Raw genomic sequence first — 16,586 nt, forward strand, 5'->3', positions numbered from 1 at the left:
TCATTTCTTGCCTTTGTTAATTTGTGTCTTCTCTCTTTTTATCTTAGTGAGTCTAGCCAAGGGTTTGTCAATTTTGTTAATCTTTTCAAAGAATCAGCTCTTTGTCACATTAATTTTTCTATTGTCTTTTTGTTCTCTATTTCATTTAGTTCTGCTCTGATTTTTGTTATTTCCTTTCTTCTGCTGACCTTGGGTTTCATTTGTTCTTCTTTTTCTAGTTCTTTAAGGTGTAACATGAGGTTATTTAATTGGGAGTTCTCTTGTTTCTTGAGATAGGCCTGTAATGAGATAAATTTCCCTCTTAAAACTGCTTTCGCTGCATCCCAAAATTTTTGTTAGGATGTATTTTCATTATCATTTATTTCCATGTATTCTTTGATCTCTCCTCTAATTTCTTGTTTGACCCGCTCATTCTTTAAAAGTATGTTGCTTAATTTCCATGTATTTGTGTTTTTCCTGTTTCTTTTTGCAGTTGATATCCACTTTTAAAGCCTTGTGGTCAGAGAATATGCTTGGTATGATTTTATCTTCTTAAATTTGCTGAGGCTGATTTTATGTCCCAATATACGGTCAATCCTTGAGAATGTTCCGTGTACACTAGAAAAGAATGTATAGTCTGATGTTTTAGGATGAAGTGCTCTATAAATGTCAAGTATGTCCATTTCATCTAATGTGTCATTTAGGGCTGCTATTTTGCTATTTATTTTCTGTTTGGATGATCTATCCATAGCTGTCAATGATGTATTTAAGTCCCCTAGTATAATTGTGTTTTGGTCAATTTCTCCCTTTAGTTCTGTTAGTAGTTACTTGGTATATTTGCGTGCTTCCTGATTGGGGGCATAAATATTGATGACTGTTATGTCTTCTTCTTGTATAGTCCCCTTCACCATTATGAAATATCCATCTTTGTCTCTTGTTATCCTTTTCACCTTGAAGTCTGTTTCATCTGATATCATTATGGCTACACCTGATTTTCTCTGCATACCGTTTGCTTGGAGTGTCAATTTCCAACCTTTCACTTTGAGTCTATGCTTGTCCTTGTAGCTGAGATGTGTGTCTTGGAGACAGCTTATGGTTGGGTTTAGTTTTTGATCCAATCTGCTACTCTGTGCCTTTTTATTGGTGAGTTCAGTCCATTTACATTTAGGGTGATTATTGATATGTAAGGATTTCCTGTCATTCTATTTTTAGTTTTCTGGTAAGGCTGTGTCTCCATTGTTTCTTTGCCTTTTTGTTGTTGTCTATTATTTCTGTGTGGTGGTATTCTATGATGTTTCCCTCTGTTTCTTCTTTTATTTCAGTATATATTTCAGTCTGGATTTTTTTTGAGTGGTTACCCTTAAGTTTATGTAAAAGAAAGTTTGATATTTAGAGTATTCCATTTTCTTCAGCACGCTTACTTTCTCCATTTCCGTATTCCAGTTCAGGCCTTTACTCTCCCCCTTTTTGTGTTTTGGTTGCCACAAATTGTCCCCGTTGATGGTGGTCAAATAGCCTCCTTTAGTATTTCTTTTTTTTTTTTAATTTTATTTTATTAAATTTATTGGGGTGACAATTGTTAGTAAAATTACATAGATTTCAGGTGTACAATTCTGTATTACATCATGTATAAATCCCATTGTGTGTTCATCACCCAGAGTCAGTTCTCCTTCCATCACCATATATTCGATCCCCCTTACCCTCATCTCCCACCCCCCACTCCCCGCCCCCCTTACCCTCTGGCAACCACTAAACTATTGTCTGTGTCTATGAGTTTCTGTTTCTCATTTGTTTGTGTTGCTCAGACAGAAAAAGCAGAGAACCATGTGATTTCACTGATATGTTGTATATAAACCAAAAACAACAAAAGAACAAGACAAACAAATGAGTATTTCTTGTAGTGCAGGTTGTGTATTAGAAAATTCCCTCAGCTTCTGTATGTCTGGAAAGGTCTTTATTCCTCCTTCATATCTAAAGGATATCTTTGCTGGATATACTATTCTTGGCTCATGATTTCTCTCTTTCAATAATTTGAATATTTGTTTCCACTCCCTCCTGGCTTGTAGAGTTTCTGCTGAAAACTCTGATGATAATCTAATGGGCTTTCCTTTGTAAGTTACCGTCTTCTTTTCCCTGGCTGCCTCATGCAGCCATTGTGATGACGTCTCCGCTAATTTAGCTTACTAATGCAAGCGTTTGATTCTTGCAATGTACATGTAATCCAATTTCCTGCCAGCATTTGATAAGGCATCTAATACATAGAAATTCAAAACACTGGAGCTTATCTATTTTCCCCTTAGCTTTATCTCAGGCAGATTAGTAAAGTTTGGATGTGGGTGGGGGGGTGGGAGATGAAGTTAAGGGGAATCAAATATATGGTGATGGAAGGAGAACTGACTCTGGGTGATGAACACACAATGGGATTTATAGATGATGTAATACAGAATTGTACACCTGAAATCTATGTAATATTACTAACAATTGTCACCCCAATAAATTTAATTAAAAAAAAAGATTTTTAAAAAAAATATTTTATTGGGGAAGGGGAACAGGACTTTATTGGGGAACAATGTGTAATTCCAGGCCTTTTTTCCAAGTCAAGTTGTTGTCCTTTCAATCTTAGTTGTGGAGGGTGCCGTTCAGCTTCAAGTTGTTGTCCTTTCAGTCTTAGTTGTGGAAGGCGCAGCTCAGCTCCAGGTCCAGTTGCCATTGCTAGTTGCAGGGGGCACAGCCCACCATCCCTTGTGGGAATCTAACCAGCAACTTTGTGGTTGAGAGGAGACGCTCCAACCAACTGAGCCATCCGGGAGCTCAGCGTCAGCTCAGCTCAAGGTGCCATGTTCAATCTTAGTTGCAGGGGGTGCTGCCCACCATCCCTTTTGGGACTCGAGGAATTGAACTGGCAACCTTATGGTTGAGAGCCCACTGGCCCATGTGGGAATCGAACCGGCCGCCTTCGGAGTTAGGAGTATGGAGCTCTAAACGCCTGAGCCACTGGGCCGGCCCGGGTTTAAGAATTTTTTTAAAACATTTCAGTTTATTTCACATCTGTGCTTACAGTAATCTAATTAGCATGTAATAAATATCTGAAATGACTTTTACTTGATGAGTCAGCATGATATGGGGGAAAGAGGATTGACCTCGAAGTCAAGAGATCTGGATTCTAGTTATGGGTCTGCCATTGATCAGTTCTATGTCCTCAGCTCAATCTCTTCACTGAATATCAGTTTTTGCATCTGCTAAATGGAGATAACCATATCGACTTAAACTATGTCAAAGGGTTGCTGTGACAATGAAAAGAGATAATAAAGGTGAGAGAGCTTCTAAAACCATGAAGCACAAAATAAGTGTAAAAGGTTTTTATTGCTTCATTTCACTTTTCTGCTTTTACCAGTGGAATGTCTGTTAAAGTTTTAAGCACTACAGAGAACGACTATGAATGCAAGATGTAAGAATGAAGGACAAGGTTTGATAAGAACCATAATTAATAGTTCACAGGGCACTTTCACATATACTATCTCCTATAAAATCTACAATAACCTTGCTCATTAGGCAAGGCAACAGTGAATTCCTCAAGGGCAGCAAATGTATCTTTCGCAACTTTACATATTCCCAACACCTAATGAAATGCCTGACAGAAAAAGTCGGGAACCATATGGCTTCACTCATATTTGGAATATAAAACAGAAAGCAACAAAGAAACAAGACAAACAAATGAAACAAAGACTCATAGACACAGACAACAGTTTTGTGGTTACCAGAGGGTAAGAGGGGAAGGGGATGGTAGATGAGGGTAAAGGGGATCAAGTATATGGTGATGGAAGGAGAACTGACTCTGGGTGGTGAACACACAATGTGATATATAGATGATTTAATATAGAATTGTAGACCTGAAGTCTATATAACTTTGCTAACAATTGTACCCCAATAAACTTCACTAAAAATATATATAAATAGAACTTCCATATGATCTATCAATCCAAATTTTGGGTGTATATATATATATATATATATATATATATATATATATATATATATATATAATTGAAAACAGGATATTGAATAAATATTTTCAACCCCCCACCCCCAAAAAACAAAATGCCTGGAAAAAATGCTTGTTTCTTTTAATTATTTTTTAATTAAAGTTTATTGGGGTGACAATTCAAACAAGAAAAATCCTAAATAAATAATCTCACATTACACCTTAAGGAACCAGAAAAAAGAACAAATAAAACCCAAGGTCAGCAGAAGAAAGGACATAATAAAAATCAGAGCAGAACTAAATGAAACAGAAAACAAAAAGACAATAGAAAAAAATAATGTGACAAAGAGCTGGTTCTTTGAGGAGATTAACAAAATTGACAAACCCCTACTAGAGTCACTAAGATAAAAACAGAAAAGACATGAATAAACAAAATCAGAAATGAAAGAGGGAAAGTTATCAGGGATGCCACAGAAATACAAAGGATCATCCAAGAATATCATGAAGAACTATATGCCACTAAATTCAAAAACCTAGAAGAAATGGACAAGTTCTTAGAAACATATAGCCTTCCAAGGCTAAACTATGAAGAACTGGAAAATCTAAACAGACTGATCACCAGTAATGAAATTGAATCAGTCATCCAAAACCTTCCCAAAAGCAAAAGTCCGGGACCAGATGGCTTCACTAGTGAATTCTGCCAAACCTTCAAAGATGATCTAGTTAATACCTGTCCTGCTCAAACTCTTCCAAAACATTGAAGAGACAGTACGCCCTAAATCATTTTATGAGGCCAACATTATTACCCTGATACCAAAACCTGGTAAGGACAGCACAAAAAAAGAAAACTACAAACCAATACTCTGATGAATACAAATGCAAAAATCCTAAACAAAATTCTAGCAAATCGAATGCAACAATGCATTAAAAAGATTATTCATCACAACCAAGTGGGGATCATTGCAGGAGCACAAGGATGGTTCAACACAGGCAAATCCATCAATGTGATACCTCACATAAAAAAAAAAATAAAGGACAGAAATCATATGATTATATCAATTGATGCAGAAAAAGGCATTAGACAAGATAAAACAACCATTTATGATTAAAACAGTTAATAAAATAGGTACAGAAGGAAAATACCTTAACATAATAAAGGTCATATATGACAAACCCTCAGCTAATCTCATAATTAATGCTGAAAAACTGAAGCCCTTTGCTCTATGTTCAGGAACATGACAGGACTCTCCCCTATCACCTCTGGTTTTCAACATTGTGTTGGAAGTCCTTGCCAGAGCAATCAGGCAAGAGAAAGAAATAAAAGGAATCCAAATTGGGAATGAAGCAGTTAAACTGTCACTCTTTGCAGATGATATGATGCTATATATAGAAAATCCTAAAACACCACCAAAAAGCTATTAGAAATAATCAACGAATACAGTAAAGTTGCCGGCCAAAAAATCAACGTACAAAAGTCCATTCCATTCCTATACACTAAAAATGAAATTTCAGCTAAAGAAATAAAAAGAACAATTCCATTTGCAATTGCAGTGAAAAGAATAAAATACCTAGGAATAAAGTTAACCAAGGACATGAAAGACCTATGTGCTGAAAACTATGAGACATTTTTAAAAGAAATTGAAGAAGACACGAAGATATGGAAAGACATTCCGTGCTCATGGATTGGAAGAATCAACATAGCTAAAATGGCCATATTACCCAAAGCAATATACAGACTTAATGGAATCCCTGTCAAAATCCCAATGGCATTTTTTAAAGAAATAGAACAAAAAACCATTAGATTTGTTTGGAACCACAAAAGACCCTGAATAGCCAAAGCAATCTTAAGAAAAAAGAACAATGCTGGAAGTATCATACTCCCTGACTTCAGCTTGTACTGCAGGGCAACAATAAAACAGCACGGTATTGGCAGGAAAAGCAGACTCATAGACCAATGGAATAGAATTCAGAACCCAGAAATAAAAGCACACAAATATGGACAGATAATTTTTGACAAAGAAGCAAAACACATCCAATGGAGAAAAGACAGCCTCTTCAACAAATGGTGCTGGCAGAATTGGAAAGCCACATACAAAAGAATGAAACTGGACTGCTATCTGTCACCATGTATGAAAATTAATTCAAAATGGATCAAAGACTTAAGCATAAGACCTGACACAATAAACTGCATAGAAGAAAACATAGGTACTAAAATTATGGACCTTGGGTTCAAAGAACATTTTATGAATTTGACTCCAAAGGCAATGGAAGTAAAAGCTAAAATAAACGAATGGGACTATATGAAACTTAAAAGCTTCTGCACAGCAAAAGAAACCATTGACAAAATAAAGAGGTAACCAACTGAATGGGAGAAGACTTTTGCAAACAGTGCCTCCAATAAGGGGCTAACGTCCAAAACATACAAGAAACTCATGAAACTCAACAACAAAAAAAACAAACAGCCCAATTGAAAAATGGGCAGAGGACCTGAAGAGACGTTTCTCCAAAGAGGACATACAAATGGCAAATAGACATATGAGAAAATTCTCAACAGCACTAATTATCAGAGAAATGCAAATGAAAACCACAATGAGATATCACCTCACCCCAGTCAGAATGGGTATCATCAATAAGACAAATAGTAACAAGTGTTGGAGAGGCTGTGGAGAAAAAGGAACCCTCATAGACTGTTGGTGGGAATGCAGACTGGTGCAGCTGCTATGGACGGCAGTGTGGAGGTTCCTCAAAAAATTTCGAACAAAATTACCATATGACCCAGCCATCCCTTTCCTGGGTATCTATCCAAAAAATCTGAAAACATTTATACATAAAGACACGTGTGCTCCAATGTTCATTGCAGCTTTGTTTACGGTGGCCAAAACATGGAAACAACCAAAATGTCCTTCAATAGATAAATGGATAAAGAATTTGTGGTATATATACACAATGGAATACTATTCGGCGGTAAGAAAAGATGATATAGGAACATTTGCGACAACATGGATGGATCTTGAGAGTATAGTGCTAAGCGAAATAAGTCAGACGGAAAAAGCAGAGAACCATATGATTTCACTGATCTGTGGTATATAAACCAAAATCAACAAAAGAACAAGACAAACAAATGAGAAACAAAAACTCATAGACAGTGACAATAATTTAGTGGTTACCAGAGGGTAAGGGGGGTCGGGGGGTAGGAAATTAGGGTAAGGCGGCTCAAATATATGGTGACGGATGGAAAACTGACTCTGGGTGGTGAACACACCATGGGATTTATAGATGATGTAATACTGAATTGTACACCTGAAATCTATGTAATTTACTAACAATTTTCACCCCATAAATTAAATAAATAAATAAATAAATAAATAAATAAATAAATAAATGAAATTAAAAAAATAATACTACGAGCAACTACATGCCAACAAATTAGACAATCTGGGGGAAAATGGATAAATTCTTAGAAGCATACAATCTTCAAAGGCTAAATATCAAAGAAACAGAAAATCTAAACAGTCCAATTACTACCAATGAAATTAAATCCGTAATCAACCTACTTCCAGCAAACAAAAGTCATGGACCAGTTGGCTTCACATGTGAATTTACCAAACATTCAAAAAAGAAATTAAGAACTGTTCTCCTCAAACTATTCCAAAAATTCTGGAGCAGGGAAGTCTCCCAAGCTCATTTTATGAGGCTACCATTACCTTGATCCCCAAAGCAGACAAAGACATCACAAAAAGAAAACTATACGCTGATATCCCTAATGAACACAGATGCAAATATATGGTGATAGAAGGAGAACTGACTCTGGGTGGTAAATACACAATGTGATATGTCAGCCCCTTATTTGGCTATCCTCTTCAGTTTATTCAAGAAATAACTCTGATGCTAACCTTCCCCATTGGTAATGATCCTTCCCAGCACCTAAAATGACACCATTGTGGTGGAGATGGCTTAATGATGGCACTGTCAAATGTTTGTCACAATTTTAGCGGGCTGCTTTTTATCTTGCTTTGTTTTGTGATTCCACTACCTTTACTCCTCATATCATCCACGTTGGAAAGAAAGGGAGGTCAAATCAAAATTACAAGTTTGAAAATATTCTTTGGTTATGTAATCATGGGACCCAAGAAAGATCTGAATATAAGAACTGTGCAAATACCATATAGAGACCACCCTAGAATACAACTTATCTACCAACGTGAATACTACATCACGTTGGGGATTCTAGGAGCATAAAGAGGTAGAGGGCAGTAAGAAGAGTAGTATCCTGGTGAAAAATATCTATATAGAAGCAACATTGTGAGATGAACACTCTGTTATCATGGAGTTAGAAGTTCTCTTAAAGGTCATGTACTGATCTAAAAAAAAAAGGCCTGGAGAACAAATGGGATTGGCCCCATGTCACATAGCTAATGGAGAACAGAGTGAAGACTAGAAATCAGGTCTCTGAATCCCAGTCTAGGTCTTTTTCCATATATTGAATGTTGGATATCAACAGACTCAACAGGGTGGAAGACTGGAATATTGTGCAAAAGCTTTTGATTGATATGGCCAAACTCCCCCTCTATCACTGCTCAGAGCCAGGAGCATCTCATCAACAATACAACTCTTAAGAGGATAAGTTACTGAAGAAATAACCAATAACTAGGGTACAGTTAGTTTCTTTCTTTCTTTCCAGAAGGACAGTATATTTGATTTTGGACATCTGCATCACAATCCATTTTTGAAAATACAAAATGTACCTCAGTGTGAGACATTTTGAAGTATACACTACATATTACAAGGTAGTTTGCGAACTGTCTCCTTTCACAGAGCCCAGCCTGGCTTCCCACCTTTGCTCTTTTTCACTTCATGCTCAAGCCATTCCTCCCAAAGCTGGTCTGCAGGAATCAAATCTGTGGAAGTTTGGGAAGGGCAGAACTTTTGGTAACACAAACATAAACTTCCTAGCGTTGATTTTCTCAAGGGAAGGTCAATGATAAATGACCTCCCACTTGGGGTGTAATTTATGATCACGTGAGCCTAACATTGACTGACAGGATCATAACAGTAGGAGGAGAGAGAAGTTGGCTCTGTGAGAGCTGGAGGCCAGAGAATATAAGTAAGACCAGATGTGATGGGAGGGTACAGAGACAAGGGGAAAGAAAAACTAGCTACACAGGCACAGTAAAGACCTTGGGAAATGGACTCAACATTTCCAAGCTTAAATCCAACTTGTCTTCCTGTGTTTCCTGCAATTGCCTTTGTGCTTGCAACACCCAGTTATTTAGCATATAGTGAGATGGAAGTGGCAAGTCTTTCCTGGAATACTTAGCAGTGGCCCAAACATCCTTTGTACTGATTTTCCTATTCCACCATTGTATGATTCAAAATATTTCTTAAAACTCCTGTTCTAGCTTCCAAAGCTATGGGTAATCTTGGAATCTGCTTAAACCTCTTTTCTGTTATACTGAGACAAAATATTCCTGGTCCAAATAGTTGGTAATAGGAAGAAATAGATAGAAACATAAAACAAATTTATCCAATTAAAAATTGGCCTACCAAAGCTAACGCAAATATTAAAGGCCATACTTATCCCGTAGGCATTTATCTTGAGGCAACAGTGAATCTTTGCACAGATCCTGGATGTGGGCAAAACTGACACTGGAGATGCCAATAAGGGTAGCATGAAAATGGGTGGTGTGAGGACCTTATATCCCTGTGTAAGATGCCAAAAATCTGGAAATCTATTAGTAAAGTTCTGCATCTCTAAGAGAAGCACCATGCTCTCTGTGCTTTAAAGGAATGAATATAAGGCTAGACCATGCATCAACTGAGCCACGAAGTGAACCAGAATTTTGGATTCCAGTTTTTGTGCATCCATGACCTTTAAACATAAGGGTCAATGTATGGCTTGATTCTAGAAATTAGTAGTTGGATAATTTTGTCAACACAGTGCAACCACTCCAGCTGCCAAGGAATCAAAAGAACAATCTCACCTAACAATGAACTAATATGCATCACCATCCAACCCTTCATCATGTTTTCCCTGACCTCCTAGAACCCATTAAGAATGTGGGAGTAGTTAGGGCCCTACCAACTACTTCTTATTCCATTATAAAATTCTTATTGAGGTGAGGAGTAAATTGGGACCCCTTCCTCCTAGTGATTAGCTTCCCTGACTACACAAACCACAAATATCTCAGAGGCAAGAGGTCAGGAGCCCAGTCTTCTATATTGGCAAAACACAGGCCCTAAAAAGACAAAAGTCTCCAAAAGCCCATCCAAACAAAATAAGAACAGAGAGAAAGAGATGAGAGCTATGTCTGCAGATTGCTTGTCAATCAGCGTAAGCCAATCAGTCAAATGTACACAGGAGAACAGAAGCAACAATAAATCAGGTATAATCAAGTAGGCTATTTTAATTAGTTATTATTAACAAAGGATTAGAAAAGAATTTGATTTGGTCTATTTGGGATCCAGTTAGAGGAAGACTGAAACCAAGTGATGGCCTCGATTTCATGTTAAAACGTTCCATAACAAATAGCCTTCAGCATACTTTGTCTTTTCTGGTGCCACATTTATCCAAAGACAGACATGGAATCTCATCCAAGCAAGTCCAAACCATTGCAACACATGTGCCTTCAGCCTGCATGGAGGTAGATCATATTCCCAAGTTTTAAGAATCCCCACCAGTAATCAAAGTGACTGACAAGTGCTAACATTAGAGTTGTCATCACTAGAATTGGGAAATGGGCTGGGATCCAAAATTTTGAGTTTGGCACCAAATTTCAGTATACCCAGCACCTTTTGTATTTAGTAGGTTTTTTCCTGCACCCCCAAATGTCATTATGTAATGTTCTTGCTGTAACCACACAACGATGTTTCATTTGTGGGTTACTGCATACATACCAATTATACCAGTGAAGTTAGTTAGTTCCTAATCATTCAGGATCTTCTGTAAACATGATTTCCTAGTGTGCTCTGCAGTATATATATGTATATATACATATATATGTATATATATAATATATATTTATTATATATATAATATATATAATATATATAATATATAATATATATAATATATATAATATATAGTATATATTATATAATATATACTATATATTATATATATTATATATATATATCTACCATATATATATATACATATATATATATATATATAATATATCTATTTCATGTGTGTGTGTGTGTGTGTGTGTGTGTGTGTGTGTATTCCGTAAAAGGTATTTGTGGTTAAATAGGATTGGGAAATCCTGAGACTAAATTAAACAGGTTTCCTTTCTGCAGGACTTCTCAGGACATTTAATGTACAAATAAGCACTACGAATTTCTAAGAATAGCATATAATTGGCAGCATTTCACAACCTTATTTGACCATGGAACCCTTTTATGAAGAGCTTCTGGGAACAGGGAGATAGGGACAGTTCTTAGAATATACTTTGGGAAATACTGTTTTAAAAGTCTGCCTTCAATGACGTTCAAGTAAGTAAGGGATAAGAGCCACCTGGGTAGAATATCCACTCCTTTGTAAGCCCCCGATTTCTTTAGATAGACCTAAGGGTAGTAGTGTAAGGGGCATTGAAAGAAGAGGGCTTCTCAGAACATTTCAGAACATCTACCAGAGCCATGTGAGAATCACTTTATGTCAGTTGATTCAATCAGCAAACATTTATAGAGCATCCACAATGTTTTAGGAGCTGAGATTTTTTTTAAGAGGTTAAGATTGTTTTAATTTTGCATAGTGGAGCCAGAGTTTGGGGAGATAACATTACATTTGAATCAGGCCTGAAAATACAACTCCCAGGCAGACAGAGACATTTTAAAGAAACGTAACAGTGTCTACAGAGGCACTGATGCCTGACAAGGCCTTGTTCTGCTCCCTTGATCACTGCTCCCTGACATTTTTGTACATACGAAGGTCTGACAATTAAATTCGTGACAATAAAGGTCTGACAGATAAGTTGAACAGATGTTGCTAACCTTTTTTGATATCAGAGGGATTGTTCATTATGAATTTGTACCAAGTGAACAAACAGTTAACCAAATTTACTATTTGGAAGTGCTGAAAAGGATGCGTGAAAAAGTTAGATGACCAGAATTTTTCGCCAACAATTCATGGCATCACGACAATGCACCAGCTCATACAGCACTGTCTGTGAGGGAGTTTTTAGCCAGTAAACAAATAACTGGATTGGAACACCCTTCCTACTCACCTGATATGGACCCCAATGATTTCTTTCTTTACCCAAACATAAAGGAAATATTGAAAGGAAGACATTTTGATGATATTCAGAACATCAAGGGTAATACGACAACAGCTCTGATGGCCATTCCAGAAAAAGAGTTCCAAAATTGCTTTGAAGGGTGGACTAGGCACTGGTGTCATTGCATAGCTTCCCAAGGGGAGTACTTCAAAGGTGACCATAGTGATATTCAGCAATGAGGTATGTAGCACTTTTTCTAAGATGAGTTCATGAATTTAATTGTCAGACTTTATCATACACTGGCATTTCATGTTGTGTTCCCCCAAGAAATGGGACCTGATGCTTGAAGGAGTTGGAGAGGGTTTGCCACTTTATGTATGCTGCTGTAGGATAAAAATCTACCCATTACTGGACTGGAGTTTTCTTACCAAGGAGGCAGAGTTGTCCTTTTATTATTAGGAGAAATGACAGAATGCCAAGGTACGGTATACCACCACAAAATGTTGGAAATTCAATTAAAGAATGGTGGAGATAAAGTAGAGGGAAGAGAGCTAACATTTATTAATATCTCATTTAATGCTAAATTGTATACATACATATTTACATCATATGTTTAATTTACAGAATGCTTTCATACCCATTATTTTATTTGATCCTCATGAGAATTCTGTGAGCATGAGCAGGGCAGGTGTGATCAGCACCTTTGTACACAGGAGAAGTGTGAGGCTCAAGATAGTAAAGTGATTAGCCTAAGGTCACACAGTAAGTGGCTATATCAAGACTAGAAACCAGGTCTTCTGAATCAGTCTTATGTCCTTAATTTTTATGTGTCCTGTGTTATTTCAACAGGTATAGGGAAGCAGACTTATTCTCAATATAAGGAAAATATCTCCAGGTGTCTCTCTGATCACAAAATGTTAGGGAACAGGTAGAAGCCATAAATCTATCAAATTGCCAAGTATACAAGTTTGAGTCTTCCAAGAAACTTAAAATCTTTTAGCACACAGTATATATCAGAAATAATGGGAGGAGACACAGTTCTGCATTTGAACACTCATTGGTCATTCTGATGTGTACTGAATATGCTTTTTTGCAATCTATATTGTTACTCAAACAACAAAGCTGTTTTAAGAGGTGGAAAGTATGAACTGATAATAATTCACACTTTTCTTCTCTGATGGGGAACCAGGAATCTCTTTAGAGCCAACAGAACCAGTCACTGTTCCAATGCCTTTGGAATACTTTTTGTTGTATATTTATAGTTTCCTGTACTCAAGAGAATGGTGCATCTGTTTGATGGAGATGCCTGGCTGCATTCTTTGCCAAATATTAATATAGGTGTCACTTCAGTAGCATAACCAATGACATGAAGAACCTGATTTGGAGGAGAACAGATGGCAGCATCTTTCCTGAGCTAATTTTAGGATCCTGAAACCCTTTCTCACATAAACCATCAGTGGAAGCAAATTAAGATAGCTATGTCACATGGAAAAGGAACGGAGAAAAAATGTGGTCTAGTGTGAGGCAAGAAAACAAATGAGAGACTTCAGTGCTTCCCCCAGATCTGATTTCTTCATACAATATGAGGGTCACTTCAACTCTTTTCAACAAAATGAATGCTGAATACCAACCAACATGAGGGTATCTAAGAAGAAATGAGTGGTAGAAATCTCATTTCCAGTCACATTTATTGAACAACCAAGATTGCATCAGGTAATACCTAAATTCATATACATAAGAATGTAGATGATCTAGGTTCTAACACATCTTTTCTTAGCAGATAAGGAAGCTGAGGCTATGAGTAAGTGACCATTTTACTTGGTAAGTCAGAAGCAGATTGAATTTCAAAGCCTCAGATTCCTCATCCATTGATTTGTCTCCTAAAAAGAACTTTCTTCCAAATGAGACATAAAACATCAGATAGGGATGATGAGAAGTGGAGGATTGTCCCTCAATCAGAAATGATACCTGAGGTACAAGATGGTCATCCAATGATTTAGAACAAATAATAAAAAGAGTACTTCCAAAAAAAAAACCTACCTGTTTTCCATCCAGAGTATAGAGTTTTTTGACAACCCCGGTCTCTAGTTTGATGGCTTCAGTGATATCAGTAAGGACTTGCTCAAATGAGTGGGCAGTCTTCTTGTTCAGGAGCACACGCACGGCCTTCCGAGGCTTCACCCCACTGCGAATGATGGTCACCAGCTTGGGGCGCACAAAGTCCTTGTTCTCCCTGGCCTGAGCACTGTTGCTGCTAGCCAGGGACTGGGGAGCTTTCATATTGGCAGATGTCTTCACATTGACAGACCAGTTGGGATTGACATTCTTGGTGTACTCCACCTTTTTAAAGAAGTTGTCTGAGGAGCAAACGTAGCTTTCCCCTAAGGGAAAAAACAAGTGGTGATTAGTTTAATTACAGATATATGACTATTCTAACCAAACTAATACACACTGACCCTGGAGTAGGACTTTTGGAGAAATGGTGATAATAACCAACTTTAAGTTCAATTCCTAATTGGGCTCTCTAATAACTTGGCTTATTCAATTTCAAGAAAACATAACTAGAAAAACACTCTTCATTATAATGGCAGACTTATTTGGAAAATCCTATAAAGCTAAGGGTCCTAAAGAGAATGAACACACCTAAGTATAATCTAACAAGCAGGGTTCTCAAGCTCGATTTGGTTTTATTGGAATTGAAATGTTCATGTAAATTTCTAGGATGTTTGTTAACATCTAGGGCCATTACTGGAGTGTTTCTAACATGTCTATCTTACTTAATGTTCCAGTCCTATTTCTGGACCCATATCCCTATTCCACTGTTATATTATGAACCAAGAAGAACTCTCAACGTTACTATATTTTCATTCCAAGTTAAAATGACCCATGTAACTATGCATATTGGGCATACAGCACATACTTGCCAAGAAGCCAGATTATCCTTTCCACAGAGTATATGGCTAAGCAGTGTAATATTGAAATGGGAAATACGTGTGTGTGCTGAATGTATATATGTGAGCATAATTGTGTCTTCTACTGCTTAGCCCCACACGCAAGAGGAGAAAAACAACCTGTACACACACACACACACACACACACACACACACACACACAAAAAAAAAAAAAAAAAAAAAAACATTCCTTATGTCTGCATATCTTAGCTCTTGCTTGAGAAATATTCTCCCTTGTTGCCACCACCGACCCCTCATCTTTCCATCTTTCCAAATGCTGCACTGTTTATTCAAGGACATCTTCACCAGTGCTCATCCTTGGCTCTTGTAATAAAGTGGAAATGTGAGAATAGATTGTACAGCCTGATTTACAGATTGGAAGGATCTAGTGTAATTTTCACATGTACCTTGGGCTAGAGGAAATGACTAATATAGTGGAAGAAATGCAGGGCCAAAGGCAAAAGGAGGGGATTAGACACATGGGACTAGAAGCTGGAGAACAAAGGAAGAGAGTTAGGCTCAGCCTGAGGGAGAGAGTTTTAGAAAAGGTTGAACTTGTTGAGTAAAAGACATTTGCCTCAAGGTATACAGAAGTTCATCCAGCGGTTCAGCTGCAGAAAACCAGTGTAATTTAATCAGGATTCCCCTATCAGTAATGGCTATAAATAAATAAATACATACATACATACATACATACATACATATACCGTAGCCAGTGCAAAGAATGCATACAACACAATTATAGTCTGATGGCTCACCTTCTTTGGTCTCAGCAGGAGACGCATACAGAGACATTCAGAAACACTGGGCTGATAATTCACTCCCAGTGCAAATATTGATTGCTTGGCTGTAGCACCAAATCCTTTAAGTCACATTAATTAATAAATATTTCAGTTAGTGCTGAGACGATTCAGTCAGAATCTCTGGGGCACGTTTGAGGACATTTGTGTGTGCGCGCGCGCGTGTGTGTGTGTGTGTAGGGGGAAGCTGTCTCCCAACATATGCAAAGTGGCTTCCAACAGAGTTCTCAGTCCCAGAAGGTGCTACTGTTCTCTCTTGATTTGTACGCAAGCAACAGCAATCTAGTGCACACATGCACACACAGGAAGTGGTGGTCAAAGGTCTCAGTGAAAAGAAACCTAATTTCCAAGTGATTACTAAAAGTCTATGAACTTTAAACTGTGATATAGAAACAACATCAAACTGGCAGCGTGAGGTGAGACTCTGGAAATCTCCCCTGGAATTTACAACAAATTAAAAAGCTATAACTCCACAAAGGACACCTGGCACAGCAGACAGGCAAGACGAAGAGACTCACTACTGAATTCACCTAAAGGTGGGCAAATTGCATGAGCAGGAGAGGAGGAAAGGGAGAAGTGCAGAGACGGGGCCACGTGGGCACAGGACACAGACCTAGGTCAGTGCTCCAAGCCCGCTATATCCCGGAGCTACCGCAGCTGC

The 16,586-nt window shown here is 37.5% G+C and overlaps 1 protein-coding gene across 4 annotated transcripts in view; it reads right to left on the minus strand.

Moving 5' to 3' along the window:
- DCX (doublecortin) overlaps window positions 1-16,586 on the minus strand; it is a 196,273-nt gene that overhangs the window by 156,849 nt on the left and 22,838 nt on the right. For all 4 annotated transcript variants that reach the window (XM_074323613.1, XM_019719327.2, XM_074323612.1 and 1 more), the window contains exon 3: window positions 14,215-14,555. In XM_074323613.1, coding sequence (XP_074179714.1) covers window positions 14,215-14,555 — 341 coding nt within the window. The remainder of the gene's footprint in view (window positions 1-14,214; window positions 14,556-16,586) is intronic.

The sequence above is a fragment of the Rhinolophus sinicus genome, chromosome X (genome assembly GCF_036562045.2).
Source record: "Rhinolophus sinicus isolate RSC01 chromosome X, ASM3656204v1, whole genome shotgun sequence".
In the NCBI taxonomy this organism is placed as follows: Eukaryota; Metazoa; Chordata; class Mammalia; order Chiroptera; family Rhinolophidae; genus Rhinolophus; species Rhinolophus sinicus.